This window comes from Leptopilina heterotoma, unplaced genomic scaffold (assembly GCF_015476425.1).
Source record: "Leptopilina heterotoma isolate Lh14 unplaced genomic scaffold, ASM1547642v1 Lhet_166, whole genome shotgun sequence".
Classification (NCBI taxonomy): Eukaryota; Metazoa; Arthropoda; class Insecta; order Hymenoptera; family Figitidae; genus Leptopilina; species Leptopilina heterotoma.
The window spans coordinates 1269989-1285442 of record NW_025110882.1 but is presented as its reverse complement, the minus strand read 5'-3'; the positions used below and the strand labels follow the sequence as shown (position 1 = coordinate 1285442).

The window sequence follows — 15454 nt, the reverse complement described above, 5'->3', positions numbered from 1 at the left end:
CGATGTTTTAAAAATTCGATGTAATGAGCATTCGACGTTTTGAAATTTCGATCAAATTATCATTCGATGTTTTAAAAATTCGATGTATTGAGCATTCGAAGTTTTTAAAATTCGATGTAATAAGCATTCGATGTTTTAAAAATTCGATGAAATGAGCATTCGAAGTTTTGGAAATTCGATGAAATGAGCATTCGAAGTTTTGGAAATTCGACGAAATGAGCATTCGACGTTTTGAAAATTCGATAAAATAAGCATTCGAAGTTTTGAAAATTCGATCTAATGAGCATTCGATGTTTTAAAAATTCGATGAAATGAGCATTCGATGTTTTAAAAATTCGATGAACTGAGCATTCGACGTTTTGAAAATTCGATCAAATTAACATTCGATGATTTAAAAATTCGATGTAATGAGCATTCGAAGTTTTGAAAATTCGATGAAATGAGCATTCGAAGTTTTTAAAATTCGATAAAATTAACATTCGACGTTTTGAAAATTCGATGTAATAAGCATTCAGAGTTTTGAAAATTCGATAAAATGAGCATTCGATGTTTTGAAAATTCGATGAAAAGAGCATTCGAAGTTTTGAAAATTCGATCAATTTAACATTCGAAGTTTTAAAAATTCGATCTAATGAACATTCGAAGTTTCGAAAATTCGATGAAATGAGCATTCGACGTTTTGAAAATTCGATCAAATGAACATTCGAAGATTTGAAAATTCGATCAAATGAACATTCGAAGATTTGAAAATTCGATGAAATGAGCATTCGACGTTTTAAAAATTCGATGTAATGTGCATTCGAAGTTTTGAAAATTCGATCAATTTAACATTCGATGTTTTAAAAATTCGATCAATTTAACATTCGATGTTTTAAAAATTCGATCTAATGAACATTCGAAGTTTTGAAAATTCGATGTGTTGAGCAATCGACGTTTTGAAAATTCGATATATTGAGCATTCGATGTTTTGAAAATTCGATGTATTGAGCATTCGATGTTTTGAAATTCGATGTAATGGATATTCGATCGATTTGATTTTTGGGAGATTTCATACGACCGAATTAAAAAAAACATTTAAATGAATAATATATTATTTTGATATTTTTATAATTAAAATTATAATTTAAAATGCGCGGTACTCAGATAACCTATTATAATCATCGTCATTTTGGAACTTTTTCTCTCCATCAATCAAAAGCTTTGACAAACCAATCAGCTGATTGTACACTTTTGGCAAACTAAAAACTAAAAACAAATCTTTTTATAGAAAGTTTACAAATTTGATAAAACAGTGATTGTTTATTTATTTGCAAGTAAATAAGAAATTTTTATTTTATGAATTAATAATTTTCTTTTCTACTTGAAGAAAGTTTTAGAGAAATGCGAGAAATGTAGCGGGGTTAAATAGCCCTATCTGGAAGAACAAAAATTTCCACAGAGTGAAACTAATTTCTAGGTTGAATTTCCGATCAATTTTCTTCATTTTTCTTTTTAGTACGTGACTCTAGTCCAGACGACGTTGTTTCAACACCACGATTTTGCTGTCAAAAAGAAGATTTTCGTTTATTTTTGTGTTTATACACTAGGACACGTATAAAAAATTACTGAATTTGTATGTCTCGCTAAATTAGAAACTAAACGTTTCTTTTTAACATGATTAAACTATTTTCCTTGAAACAAGCAAAAAAGGATGGGGAATCTCCAAGAGGTGGAACACAGAAGAAAGCTTCAGCAGCCCAGCTGAGAATAATGAAAGGTTTTTAATTTCACTGTTTTTAAAACATAACAATTTTTCCCTTTTGTTTTGTAAACCCAAATTTTTACCTATATGTAGCAGAAAAAGATTCAATTTGTTAACCTCTACATTGTTTCTTTGTTCTTCTAGATGTAAATGAACTTAATTTACCAAAAACATGCCAATTAGATCATCCTGATCCGGATGACCTGCTTAGTTTTAAAATAACTATTTGTCCCGATGAGGTAAGAATCGTCTTTGTTGATATATTTTTATTGTGCAAGAAAAATATTTCTCTCTTTTGAATTTCATTTCCGCTTCCTAATAAAACTATTTCTTTTTCTAGGGTTTTTATCGAGGTGGAAAATTTGTTTTTAGTTTTAAAGTTGGGCCTAATTATCCACATGAACCTCCGAAAGTTAAATGCGAGACACAGGTCTATCACCCGAACATTGACCTTGAGGGGAATGTGTGCCTGAATATTTTAAGAGAAGACTGGAAACCAGTTCTTACTATCAACACGATTGTTTATGGACTACAGTATCTTTTCCTAGTAAGTTTACTAACATTTAAACAATAAGATATTAAAAACTTGTTACTTGGAGATTAAAATAAGAGATCAACAATTAATTGATTTATTCATTTAACAGGAACCAAATCCAGAGGATCCGTTAAACAAAGACGCGGCCGAGGTTTTGCAAAACAATCGTCGAGTATTCGAGCAAAATGTAGCAAAAGCCATGAAAGGTGGTTATATAGGTCAATATTATTTCGAACGATGTTTAAAGTGATACATCGCTCGTTTCATGGGGTGTGTAAATGCACACGGAAAATCACAATCGCAAGTGGAGGTCTTAAAAAAAAAGATAAAAAAATATTTCGAGTACGAGTAATGGAGCACTTGGTGTAGGACGTTTGCCGTATACCTTACATTTTGCTTTTTATATACTCGCTAGTTTTCGAATTTCGCCGAGACCTTCGATCTCTCTTAAAACCATCGAATATTTTACGCTTCTTTGGTCTATAAATCTAATCTAAAAGTAAAAAAAAAGAAACAACCGAAATAACACGATTCATTCTATTTGGCTAAGAAAACGGAAAACATTTTACTTGTACATAAATCGATTAAAAATATGTTTCAAGTACACAAGACGGAAGTGAAAATGAAAAACTTTAATCTCTTAAACAAAAATTTGTGTTAATTTTCATTCTATTAGCTGCTATTCACCATTTTTCTATATATTTAAAAAAGAAAAAAAAAGAAAACACGTCTGTTGGGGCACCTATTGATAATTGTACAAAGTCTGGATTCTAGATTCTTCAAAAACAATTTTTTATTAACTTTTATTTCAAATTCTTACTTTTTATTTTTAACTTAAAATTTTTTAAACCAATTGTATTCTTATGTGTAGATTTTTTCGATTCTGTAAAAGTTTCAGATTAATAAATGTTCTTCACAAGAAAACCGTAAAACTGACGTTTAACGTCAATTCACATAAATTGTCATAGCCAATGGTGGATTTGCATAGTTAAAAAGAAGGAAAACACTGTTTTTGGAGTATTACAGTAAATCATTGACAATTTACGGATTTTAAACAGAAAAAAATTTTTCAATAGCTATGCAAATCCTCCAATGAGGAAGTACAAATTATAATATTAAACAAAAACTCATCACTGCATTTATTTATAAAATTTTCTTTGGACCATGACTGACTAATTACTTTTAAGAATATCATTAATCGTATTCTTCATTTAGCAAAATAATTCACGACTATCTGTCATGATTCAAAGAACAAATATACCACTAATCTGTAATAATTTTTTTAGCAATGTAAGAATATAATAAATACAGTCAAAAATAATACACTTTACTGTTTATTTTTTTATAAAATTTATTTTTTCGACGTAGGTAGTAAAAACGAAAAGTTAAATAAGAGCAAAGAAATCAATGAAAATCGATTTCTTTAGTAAAATACACAAATAATATTAACCATAAATTATAATTAATAGTAATTACACTTGTAAATCATAAAAATTTCTATAAATTAATATTCTCATCAATTTACCTTGGATAAAAATGAAACTCTAAATTCGAAATTTGATAAAAAAAACAACAACCATTCGAAAAAGAGGATTTTTTATTTAATTATTTAAAAAATTAGATTTCATTATTGACAGTTGAACTTTTTTTTTTTTTGCTTCAATTTGAGTTAAAGACAGACACTTGTGATGCTTGTGATTGACGCTGCTTAAGAGAAATAAAAAGATTTCTAAAATCTCAAAGAAAAAAAAAGATTTTCATTATGAATATTAATCGTAGACACAAAATATTTATTATTTCACAAAAAAAAACCTTACAGCCGAGAACACCTCTTTTTTGTGTACAGTTTACAATTAAAGAGAATAGTGCTTTTTAAATATCGTTCCTTCATTGAAAAATATTTAATTATATAAAATCTTGTCAAGTACTTCATCCGTATAATTACATATATATATTATATAAAAAAATTAATAACGTGTACAATAAATTTAAATTTTTTAAATTAATTGTTATACCAGAGAAAAAGAATAAATAAATTTACAATTATTATGCATTTGAAGAAAAAAAGAAGTATTCAGAGCAAACATAAAAAATGTATGGGAAATTCGTCTTAGTTTAAAACAAATAAAAAAGAATACACATTTTATATGCTCTAAAAAGATACAATATAAAAAAAATTTAAGAAATAATTCAAGAATATAAAAATTCTTGGCGACAAAATATTATTGAAAGATTCCTCTTTCTCTTTTTTTCTTATTCAGACGAATTTCTTTTTAAGGCGGAGTTGCTAAAAAACAGAACCTTTACAGCACTATTTTTTCACTTGTCTATCTAAAGTAATATTTTTATCCTTTGGGAGAAGTAGGACGATGTCTTGTTACTGATCTCTAGACGGCTTTTTTATTTTGGTGTACAAAACGTGCTTTCAATTTTTTTCACTTCCCAATTACCAAAGTTAATTTGAAAAAAAACTTATCGACTATTCTTTTTTTTTTTGTAGTTCGTAATTGGTAATTGCAAAATGAACAAGTGCGGCGATTGAAATAGTCAACATGTATCTACACGGTAAAAAGTTTAAATACAATTAATAATTTTTTTTTTTGTCGTTTAGCTCACGTATTTTTCTCTTCTGAAAATACCCGAAAAAGAAGAATAAAGTTAAATGGACAGTACTTTTTGTTTTTTTCTTAATTTTTTTCCTTTTCTAAAAATTAAAAAAAAAATGTGTACATTTTTTTCTAAGCAAGAAAATAAAATCTCAAAAAAACACAATTTGCGTTATTCTTTTTATCACTTCAAAGCAAAAATAGTTTACAAAAGCGTATTTCATTCGATTGCAACGTTACTTATTATATATATATATTTTTTTTTAATAAAATGACACATTTCTTTTTTTCTCTCTTCTTATTTGTTTAAAATCTTTATACAACAAAGTGTAGCATCGCCTTGCGATTGTAAATTTACGTGAATTGATTTTTCTTTTAGTTTAATAATTGATCACCTAATTATTTTGAGATTGTTATCGACGTCTTTCAGAATAATAAAAAATTAGTCCGACCGTCTTGATATAATGTACATTTAGTTTACAAAAAAATAGTAAATAGGAAGTGCTATATGTCTTCCTAAATGATCGTATTAACAGTTGTCTTATACCGTCGTACGATGTAATTAACTTTTATAATTTTTTGTTTCTTTATTTACTTACTTAGTCTAAAATAAAAACCTTATAATTTCCTTTATCGACCTAACGGCGTACCGCCAAAATTGAACGAGGTGGGCACAGTCTGGGAATGAAAGGCGTAACCTGCACCGAGAATAATCATTCCTTTAATATTATGGAAACAATTTTATTTTAATATTACGAACAAAGTTTACTAACCTCCACTCTGTTCAATTCGTTTGCTCTCTAACGCTGCTTTACGCTGATCGGCGAGGAGAATGATTTCTTGCAAGGTTTTTTGTTGTTCGGCTGTTAAGTTGCTGGTAAGAGCTCTATACCAATTATGATCTGTCTTTTCAATATCTTAAAAAATGCATTTCATTAACAATCAATAATAAACAATCAAACTTATTAATTGTAAATTAAATTCTCATAAGTTAATATCACTTACTTTGCATAACTTCCTTAAAGACGACATATTCATCTTGTTTCGTGTCGTCCGAATCTAAAGGTGTAATGTAAGTCTCGAGAGCAGTCTCTTCATTCGCTTCATATTCCGAGTCCTCATCATCATCTTCATCCGATTTATGATCTCCAATTCCGTCTTGAATATATGAATTCACAGGGAATCCGTGAAGCGAGCTTTTCCATACTTTTTCCTGAAGCTTTTCCAAATATTCTTGACTAGCGTCGTCAATTTCATCTTCGTCCGACGACAGGACTTCTAAATTGTCAAGAGATCAGGAAAAAAGGAATTGTAAATATTTTTCACTAAATTAACACACTATTATATTAAAGGGAATATAAAAAAAACATGCCTTCGTCAATGTCAGTTTCCTCATCTTCATTTCCATCATCATCGCCATCGGCCACTTTCGCAGCGTAGGCACGTTTCAGTCCGTCAAAAAGTAAAATTAATGATGGAATAATTTGATGAGAGCACTCATTCACTGCAGCTGGTCTTGATGGACCCATACTAATTAAAGTACAAAGACCAAAAACGCAAAGTTTCCTGTCATGCAACCTGTGGAAAAATATTTATTATTATCGTAGGAAAATAATTTTTATTGTCAATTTTTTAAAATCTATTTTTTCTTGTTTTGAATCTTACCCAAGAAAACAGTCTGTGTCGAGTATCCATTGCTTTATGAAATGCGAAGCAATTGGTTCTGCCGATTGACCTAGAGTGCCCTGTAATCTGTCCATTGCATCGAGACACAATGTTGGATTGTAATACAAAGCTGCGATTACTACTTGAAGGCACATTGTTCGAAGTTCAGAAGTTTTCACTTCGCGCGTCAGACGTTCTAAAACCAGTTGAACAAGCGATGGTATGCACTGCAAGAGAAATAAACAAAATAGAGAATTCAATTTTTATTTTGCTTATAATAAAATTGAATTAAGTGAAGATAATTTACCTGATCTATTTGTCCTTTACACTGCAAAATGATGACTTCCAACAACTTTGCAGCATGGCACTCGGGATCTTCCCCAGCTTCGCCCATCAAAACCTATAATTATATTTTTTAGAATAAACTAAACAAAAAAGTCTTAATTTTCTTGTGCCTTGCTATATAAATTGTTACATACCGCCTTACACATATTGAACATGGCTAAAATATGATTTTCATTCGATAGGAATGCTGGAGTATCGACAGTAATATAGTTGTGAAGCGCAGGCATCATATCCGTGAAATAATCAAAACCATCTTTTTGGAATAATTGATACATAAGTTCCAGTACTTTCCACATATCTTCGGAAATTGATTTTCCCGTGAGATCGTAGACCAACGATAGAGCCTCTTCATAAAATTCTGAAACATTCACAGTAATTATGAGTTAGAAAAATTTAAAAATAAAAATCAATAATTTCCTTTTTATAAAAATAAATTGAAGCGAACCCATAACACTTTGACCGAAAATGTGAGCAATCACTTGCAGAACTGTAGGTTGTAGTTGAGCCATTATTTGCGGCTGATCTTCCATCACTGACAAAAGAGTTTCGATTGTGTTCAATAAACCCATTGCTGCAATGGCTTTCTCGTCGCTACCCTCGTCCGTTTCCAACACTTGACTGAATGTTGTGGCCTTGAAAACAAATTATTAAAAAAAATGAAAACCAGAACAAATAATAAAGAGTGTAATAAATAATTTGACATCATTGAGATAATTAAAACTGAGACAATTTTTAATTCCCCTTTCATTTAAAGAAAGAATGAATAAAATTACCAAGTGTTGGCAAATTTCCACAGCGATTGGCATTAGCTGTTCTGGATATGTGCAAACGAGTTTCTGCATGACAGTCGTCAAATCATCATTTTCAGTCTCCCTGATAATATTCAATAATTCAAGTGTAATTTGTTTTATGAAGGGCTCAACGTATCGATGGGCTTTCTCTTGGGCGATAAGCAACATCTGAAGAGCTATGGCGGCTTCGACTTTCACTGGAAGATCCTTGTCCGTTAACAAAGCGTGAATTGTTAACCTCATCGCTTCAACTAAAATTAATTCTTCCTTAAACTTGATTTCAGAAAAGTAATGTAACACCCAACAAGCCTGCAAAACAATAATTGGACTTAAATCTAAAGCAAATAATAGAATTAGTGATAACGATTATAGATCACAATCTTTAGATTTAAAATTAATTAAAATTAAATTTTAATCTTATCATACCCTCGCTCTCATGTGGCCGTGCACACTGTTGAATTCTGGGAAGACATACTGCATGAGCATCTTATCCATTTGATCCTTATAAATCTTTTTCCTCAGCAAAATATCAGCGAGGCTTCCCACCTGTAAATTAATAGAATCACTTTTATTACTCTTCTTGATAAACTAACAAAAAATTATATTTAAAAATTTATTTATTTATTTATAATAATCAAAGTTCCTAGGGCTATATGAAAGCCCACAAGCCATATTGTCCTTTTATTTCAAGTTGAAAACTTGAATAATTTTCAGAAATTAAAAAATAAATTCAGTGATATGACGTATGAGAATGAAATGTTTTTACCATGTGCAAAGCGCCGTCCTTTTGTCGAGGATCTGCATTCGGACTGGTTAAGACTTCCATACAGAATTGCATTGTCTTTTGTAACATATCTTTGCGCTTTTTACAGGACGCGTGTAGTAATGTTTGTGCAGCAGTCACGGGAGAAACAAAGTCCTCGAATATATCTGAAATTAAAAAATCCACAAATTATTTCAATTGCAAAATAAACATATTTTATTAATAATAAATAAATTTATTTTAAAAAATGCTCAAGTTTAATTAAAGTTTTACTGTACCAAATTTGACTCTAATGTACTCGTAAGGATCCGTGTTCCATAATTCTTCGTCAGCCTCAGAATATGAAAGAATTGGAAACAAGACGTCTCGAATAATTTCATACATATGAGGCTTTAAAAATTTCCAAGAATGAGCATGACAAACGCTGTTAAAATAAATATTAATATATTTTTAAAATCATGGTATTTAATTACGAAAGAAAGAAAAGTATTAACAAAATTATAAAACAATAAACTTACGCTTGATTAATGTAATTTAGGGATTGTTGTACTACTCTTGGAGAAATGTAAACTTTTCTACGATATTGATCCAATATTTTGAGCAAAACTTCCAAAATCCCACCGCTAAATGTCTGCAAATACCATTCTGAGAAATCTTTGTACTCCTTAATTACTTTTCCTGGACTGCCGTATCTGCAAGTAAAAAATAATTTTATTTTTAGCCTAAATCTTTTTTTAATTTATTTTTAAATAAAATGAATGAGTATATCAAAAATGAATTCAAGAAAAAGAATGTATGCCAACCTTTCAAACATTCTTTGCAGAATATGAAGAGCCCACTTTTTACACTTCCACCAGGGTAATTCAGATCGTTCTTCGTCGTCTAAATTGGGATCGTTTGTTTCAACGGGCACAGACCTATCTGCAACTTGTCTCACTACATCCATCCACTGCGAGAAAACTTCTTTCGATATAAGGTCAAGAGGGAGAGTGTACTGAAAGTAACAAATTTTTTGTTTAAAAACAGTGAAAATTTTCAAATTAGTAAAAACAAAAAAACGATTTAAAGCTTAAAAATTGTACCTGTGTTAAGGCAAAGAATATTTTGAGTATTTGTTTCTGTAAAAGGACAGACTGCTCGGATGCGTCAGGTAGAAGTCGTACTATTAATTGATAAATCATGGGTAATAATAAATTCATAGCTTCATGCAGTGGTCCTCTGTCTTCCGCTTTTTTGTACCTAATTAGTGCAACATTATTTTTATTAAATTATTCACGTTTAAAGGTAAATAATTTTCAATATAAAGAATTTCAAATTTAACTCACTCGAAATTTTTAACAAGTTGATAAAGAGCAAGCAGAATACCAGGCCAACAGGAAGCGTCTGGATTTTGCAAGTAAATTGTAATTTTGTCAATAATTTGCGTCCACCTTCCAGGGAAATCGTGCTTTACAATATTACTTATACATACTGCCAATTGTACCCTGTATTTTAAATAGAACATTAATTCACAAATAATGAAAATTACCCATTGATTTGTAAATTTTTCAAAGGAGGAAAATTTCTGTCACCTTATAAGTTCTGGTGCCACTACTACTGCATCAACAATCGCGTTACGAATCATGGCACGATCTTGTTCATGAATACTAAATTGTAAAGCAGCATTGTCTGTTTCTCGATCCACCCAGTTGGTAGTTATTAAATTTTTTAAATATATAACACCTAAAACAACCAAACGAAGTATAATTTCAATTTTATAATTTTATAAACATTCGAATTTTTCTAAAAACAACATTTACAATTCAGCATTAGATTATTAAAATAATTAAGTTATTATACAAAAAATTTTACAAATTAGTTTTCAATCTCACCTGCTTGTCTAACTGGCATATCGACTTCCGATGAAATTACAACTTGCAAAAGAGTGGGAGCAAAACCAATAATTTTGTGAATCTGGAAAATTGTTCATTGAAATGTAAATAAAAAAAAATTATAAATATTTGTAGAACAATAAATTTTTGCATAATAATAATAATAACGAAGCTTTTAATAACATATTGACAATTTCGGAACAATAATTACTAATTATGAAAACGAATTTTCTAGATTTCGTGACATACTGAAAAATGCAAAGGTCAAATTCAAAGTATTATCAGTAAATTCAAAAACAATATGTTTGGTTTAGTATAAATATAGATATTATATATACATGTGGTTATAATTTCAAACAAAATGAAAAAAATTCAAATTCAACGAAAATTTATCTCCCATCTATTACCACAGAATTACTAATCGCATTCTTCGAATTCTTACTCTAATTTTAGAAATTCAGTTCCATAATTTTTCGCAAATTGCCGAAATTTACAAATCTATATCACGAATTGATACGAATCGATATGAATATTAATTTGATAATTTGACAAATTGAAAAATTTACACCATGAAACAAAAAATGATATAATTTGGTTAATTATTTTTAATTACAATGTAAAATAAAACAATTATATCGAGTATTTAAAAAATAAAAATACATTGAAAAACAGTTGGAAAAAGATAATTATTCATAAAAAATCATTGAAATAAAATTAATTTATCGTGCATTTTGTATAATTATTGAAAATTTTAGACCAAATATAAGTTCATTAGGAACTATGTGAAATATAGAGAAATGTGAAAAACAGATTAATTAAGATCTCCCTTGCCAATTTTCCTCTCTCGAACATAATAATTGAAAGTTTGATCGTAAAATGAATTGAATTTCTCGCTTTTGATATTCTCAAAAAAAAGAAAAAGATTTAAGCAATAAAATCGCTCTAGAATGACGGATCACGATTAGAACAGAGCTACAGCCACATTTTTGCTTCTAAAAAACGTGAACCCTTCATCAATGACTTAGAAATCTGTGCACGCATTCGAAAACCCGTGACAGAATTTCGATTTTCGAATGCATATATAAATGTAATAACTGGAGGATAAAATATGGAAATTAAAGAAACCACATGTCTCCAGTTTTGGCGATAAGGTAATCGAGCACGTTTTTACGAGCGACAGCGAACGTACCTGATTGAGCTGTTCCTCCGCCTGCTTTTGTTGAGCGGGGTCTATCGTTGCTTGCAGTAATTCTGTTAATTTACGGGGATCCATTTTGTCGGTGATATTATTCGTTGTAACAATAATTCTTACTTGTTAATTTTTTATCCTGTTTTCATCCGAGTAAAAAACGATTTCTACCCGGCGCATTCACCTTACTGCCTGCCTGCCACAGCTCCTTCGTCACGTGACGCATCAACATGAACATGGCGGCTATTCGATGCGATAAACATATAGCCAATACAATTTTTCATATTTCTTTCACCTAATTTCAAAATAAAAAATACAGATATGATTTCATCACTGTATAAAGTATCATAGGCATTTTTTTTATTAAGTTTTATTGAAAATATTTTTATTATTTCGAGCCATCAAACGCGGGATTAGAATATTCCAAAATGTAATATTGTGATTGGTTGTGGGATATATTACTAATGACGTCACGTGATAACGCGCCAGCAGAAAAAAATTTTAATTAGTTACACACAGAATCAAAATTAGAAAATAAAAAAATTTCTTTATCATAAAACAGGATATTTACAAATCAGAAAGATATTTTTGAAATATTTTTATAAATTTAGTTAAGAAATCGATAATTGACTATGAGTTTCAAACTCTTGTTGTCTGCGGTTAAATCAATCCTAAAGGTTTACTCACACAGCAAGAATAGTACTAAATACTTGTGAACTGTTCTTAAAGGAAGTGACGTAACGGTTATTTAAATTTAAAAATAATAATACGTTTATTCATTCACATGTAGAAAAATAGAAAATTGACTGTGTTTACATTTAATGTAAATAAATATCATAAATAAAATACAGACATATCGCACTGGCACTTAAATGACGTTTACAACTGCTCATAATCAGCACAATGGAAATGCTTCCGTTACTTCTTCGATTTTGTATTTGAGTATTAAATTTTCTTTTCGATAAAGAAAATAACCTTTAAATGGAATACCTTTAAACAAATAAGGAAACCAGAGAGAATTACTTGACCACATTCTTTCATAAGGGATCTCAGATAAATTAAACCACTTCGGTCGCATTTCTGAAAACCAAATTCAGAAAATTAGTAATTGTGTATGAAATTAAATTACAATTCTAATTAAATAATTAATTAAAGTACCATCTGTATCAATAATGTTTCCTTCAAACATAAATGTATCAAAAACATGAACTTCTAGAAGAACAGGATCATCTTCAAATTCGAACTCAAGAATTCCAATTTGTCGTAAATCTTTGGAGTTCAAACCACATTCCTCCTTTAATTCTCTGTAAAAAGATTTATATTTATTCAAATTTTTTTTTTATTTATAAATTTCTACTTTTTAAAATATTAAATATAAATGCTGAAGTTGTTATATACCGAAGAGCACATTGGTTCATTGTCTCATTCGGTTCTAATTTTCCACCAAAGCCATTCCACTTTCCAACACCAAATCCTCTTAATTTAAGACCCAATAAAATTTCGGTTTCTTTCCTCACCATCACTAACGAAAATACTTTTTTACTACTCATTGTTAAAGGAATTAATTAAAGAGATAAATTAAAAAAAACTTTGATTGCAATTAGCTACTCTTGCCGCAAACGCTGTCGCTCGCACGTTATTTACTGCGGTTGAGTTAGGAAGGTTAGGTTCACACAAAAAATCAACATGGCAAGTTCAAAAATGCCAATAATAATAAATTGTGGAAAAACAATGTTTTCATACAGATTTGGTACATTTTTGAAAAGTGTACAATCGATTGGATTAATAAAATGTCGTCAATATAGTACAGAAAATACTGCAGGTAAGAGCAACAAATTTTTAGATTTCTGAATTTTAAGGTTATGTCATATTGTAATTTATTTTCTTAAATGTTTTTATATTAAAAACAAAAATTTACATGACATTCGTTTTCAATAGTTAATTACAAAAACAATTTTCGTTTCCTTGTAATAATTTTCTTTAAAAGTTTATTTTAGACATTTGACAAATTTTTCAAAACAATTATTTCTTAATAAACACAATTGTTCTTTTCTTTAGAAAGTTTATAATAATTTTTATCGAGAAAATATTACTTTTATGTAATAAATATTGCTTTATGTAATCTTACAATATTTAATTTTTATTAATAAATTCTTATTTGTTTTAGTAAATAAAGAACGAGATCCAGCACCGTTTTTCTTTAATAAAGAAGTGCAAAAGTTGCTGATGTCAATGACAGGCCGTAATTATCAGAAAATTTTCCGTCGCCGAAAAGACAGTAGTAAATTGGCTTCTCCAGAATATAAATTTATGACTGACGAACAATTAAAAGAATCGATGGAAAAGGCGGAGAGAAAAGCAACGAAACTGTTACAAATGCCACCAGTTGTCAAGGAGAGACCGACAATTGATAAAGTTCTTTCGAAGGATCCCGCATTACAAGGACACGACACAGCGAAACTTGTCATTACAGATATTACATTCGGTATTGAAAATCACGACAGATTAATTGCCGTCAGAGAGACGGATGGTACACTCAGACTTGCGGATTGGGACGAGAGACACAGAATGAATCAAATTTATTTTCCAGTCTATGGAAGGGAGATAACTATGCCAAAAATGTTTGACCAAGAATACCTAGAGGTAATTAGGAAAAACAATTTTTATTTTCTTACAAAATTAATGAATCACCAAATATTTTTATGTTAATTAAAGATGGAAGAAGTTAACAATTAATTTTTATTCTAAATTTCTATTTTCTAGGATTTATTTAGTCGAAAAGAATATATTTTCATTTTGGATCGCGCCTGCATCCAAATGGACCCGGACGATCCAAAATATCAAGAAGTATCTCAATCCACGTATGAATATGTCGACAAAAATGAAGACTATGACATTTTAAAATCTACCAGGCACTTTGGACCAATGGTTTTTCATTTAGTGTGGAATAAAAATATTTCAAATCTATTTCTCCATAATATAAAAACGGAAAATATCGAAGATAACGTTTCATTAATACAGCTTTATAGAAAATTGCATTCTGACATTAATTACGATAATCTCGAAATCGAGGACAATGTTAAATTTGTGGAAGAATTTGCAAAAGAAGAATTTTCGGAAACTAGTATTATACCAGCTTTACAAGCCTATAAAGAACTTGTAAAAGAACGTGAAGAATTGGAAAAGAATATCAAAAAAGCTCATGGACTTGAAGAGTGACATTTTTTTTAGTGCAAGAATAATTTATGTATAATTACTGTTATGACAAATAAATGGATTTTCTAAGAGAAATTCATCATCAAGTTTTTCCCAACGAAAAGAGAGGTGAGAATATTTTTCATTCTATTTATTTTTTATCCCTTTTTCTATATTACATGGTTTTGGTTTCTATAAACGAATATTAAGATAAGATTACGGGTTACAATAAATTTTCAGATTCATTCAAGTCGCAGTTAATTTTTTTTTCTAGATAAGTTAATTAAATTGTATCAGATATATTTTCTTTATCTAATCATTATATAATATAGAAACGAATCAAGATTATTCAATCGCTATATTATTTTCGATAAGAAAATATTAATTAATCACAAAATGATTAATGATTTTTTGCTTTGGAAATAATGTTAATTACGCTTTAAATGTTCAACCAATTATCACAATGTTAAAAAAGAAAAATTGCAAACTAAAAAAAAATGATAAGAAAGAATAATGGTTTATTACTGATAGATGACAAATTGTTTCTAATAAGCGGATATTTCTATTTTACCTTATAATTATCCAAAAAATTAAGGATAATTTAAAAATTATCAATATCAGTTTTATTTAATTTAAAAATATTTTTTGTATCAACAATTATTTATTTAACACTAATTTGAAATTTTTTTAAATTTATAATTAAATTTTTAATTAAAAATTTTTTAATTTTATTTGATTTTCCTGTTTGTCGCA

General features: G+C 29.1%; 4 protein-coding genes across 4 annotated transcripts; 2 read left to right on the top strand and 2 right to left on the bottom strand.

Annotated features, from left to right (window-relative positions):
- The first annotated feature begins 1494 nt into the window (after positions 1-1494).
- Positions 1495-3597, top strand: LOC122499228 (NEDD8-conjugating enzyme Ubc12). Its single transcript, XM_043607427.1, has 4 exons — positions 1495-1756; positions 1886-1980; positions 2082-2288; positions 2386-3597. Exons 1-4 carry the CDS (start codon positions 1654-1656, stop codon positions 2524-2526), a joined length of 546 nt encoding a protein of 181 aa, XP_043463362.1. The 5' UTR covers positions 1495-1653; the 3' UTR covers positions 2527-3597.
- Positions 3598-4030: 433 nt separating this feature from the next.
- LOC122499223 (importin-7) lies at positions 4031-11734 on the bottom strand. Its single transcript, XM_043607419.1, has 19 exons — positions 11507-11734; positions 10318-10399; positions 10018-10168; positions 9772-9930; positions 9529-9685; positions 9250-9440; positions 8965-9138; positions 8725-8870; positions 8450-8613; positions 8110-8229; positions 7666-7992; positions 7338-7524; positions 7027-7250; positions 6855-6947; positions 6548-6774; positions 6255-6460; positions 5888-6160; positions 5656-5799; positions 4031-5580 (listed from the first exon to the last, which is right to left on the bottom strand). The coding sequence occupies exons 1-19, from the start codon at positions 11588-11590 to the stop codon at positions 5513-5515; spliced, it is 3177 nt and encodes a 1058-aa protein (XP_043463354.1). The 5' UTR covers positions 11591-11734; the 3' UTR covers positions 4031-5512.
- Positions 11735-12253: 519 nt separating this feature from the next.
- On the bottom strand, positions 12254-13078 carry LOC122499227 (7,8-dihydro-8-oxoguanine triphosphatase-like). Its single transcript, XM_043607426.1, has 3 exons — positions 12905-13078; positions 12665-12810; positions 12254-12586 (listed from the first exon to the last, which is right to left on the bottom strand). Exons 1-3 carry the CDS (start codon positions 13054-13056, stop codon positions 12402-12404), a joined length of 483 nt encoding a protein of 160 aa, XP_043463361.1. The 5' UTR covers positions 13057-13078; the 3' UTR covers positions 12254-12401.
- A 113-nt stretch (positions 13079-13191) lies between these two features.
- LOC122499226 (28S ribosomal protein S22, mitochondrial) lies at positions 13192-14797 on the top strand. The gene is made up of 3 exons (XM_043607425.1): positions 13192-13328; positions 13674-14149; positions 14270-14797. Exons 1-3 carry the CDS (start codon positions 13193-13195, stop codon positions 14723-14725), a joined length of 1068 nt encoding a protein of 355 aa, XP_043463360.1. The 5' UTR covers position 13192; the 3' UTR covers positions 14726-14797.
- Positions 14798-15454: the final 657 nt, after the last annotated feature.

What these genes read in the sequence shown, in the direction of transcription:
- LOC122499228 (XM_043607427.1), top strand. Translation starts at nt 1,654, where the DNA reads ATGATTAAACTATTTTCCTTGAAACAAGCAAAAAAGGATGGGGAATCT. An exon ending in TAACTATTTGTCCCGATGAG is followed by an intron (nt 1,981 to 2,081) that starts GTAAGAATCGTC and finishes TTCTTTTTCTAG; the next exon opens with GGTTTTTATCGAGGTGGAAA. An exon ending in GACTACAGTATCTTTTCCTA is followed by an intron (nt 2,289 to 2,385) that starts GTAAGTTTACTA and finishes TTCATTTAACAG; the next exon opens with GAACCAAATCCAGAGGATCC.
- LOC122499226 (XM_043607425.1), top strand. Translation starts at nt 13,193, where the DNA reads ATGGCAAGTTCAAAAATGCCAATAATAATAAATTGTGGAAAAACAATG. An exon ending in TAGTACAGAAAATACTGCAG is followed by an intron (nt 13,329 to 13,673) that starts GTAAGAGCAACA and finishes TATTTGTTTTAG; the next exon opens with TAAATAAAGAACGAGATCCA. An exon ending in TTGACCAAGAATACCTAGAG is followed by an intron (nt 14,150 to 14,269) that starts GTAATTAGGAAA and finishes TCTATTTTCTAG; the next exon opens with GATTTATTTAGTCGAAAAGA.
- LOC122499223 (XM_043607419.1), bottom strand. Translation starts at nt 11,590, where the DNA reads ATGGATCCCCGTAAATTAACAGAATTACTGCAAGCAACGATAGACCCC. An exon ending in TATGCCAGTTAGACAAGCAG is followed by an intron (nt 10,169 to 10,317) that starts GTGAGATTGAAA and finishes TGGTTGTTTTAG; the next exon opens with GTGTTATATATTTAAAAAAT. An exon ending in TGTTCAATATGTGTAAGGCG is followed by an intron (nt 6,948 to 7,026) that starts GTATGTAACAAT and finishes ATATAATTATAG; the next exon opens with GTTTTGATGGGCGAAGCTGG.
- LOC122499227 (XM_043607426.1), bottom strand. Translation starts at nt 13,056, where the DNA reads ATGAGTAGTAAAAAAGTATTTTCGTTAGTGATGGTGAGGAAAGAAACC. An exon ending in ATGAACCAATGTGCTCTTCG is followed by an intron (nt 12,811 to 12,904) that starts GTATATAACAAC and finishes ATCTTTTTACAG; the next exon opens with AGAATTAAAGGAGGAATGTG. An exon ending in AAACATTATTGATACAGATG is followed by an intron (nt 12,587 to 12,664) that starts GTACTTTAATTA and finishes TTTGGTTTTCAG; the next exon opens with AAATGCGACCGAAGTGGTTT.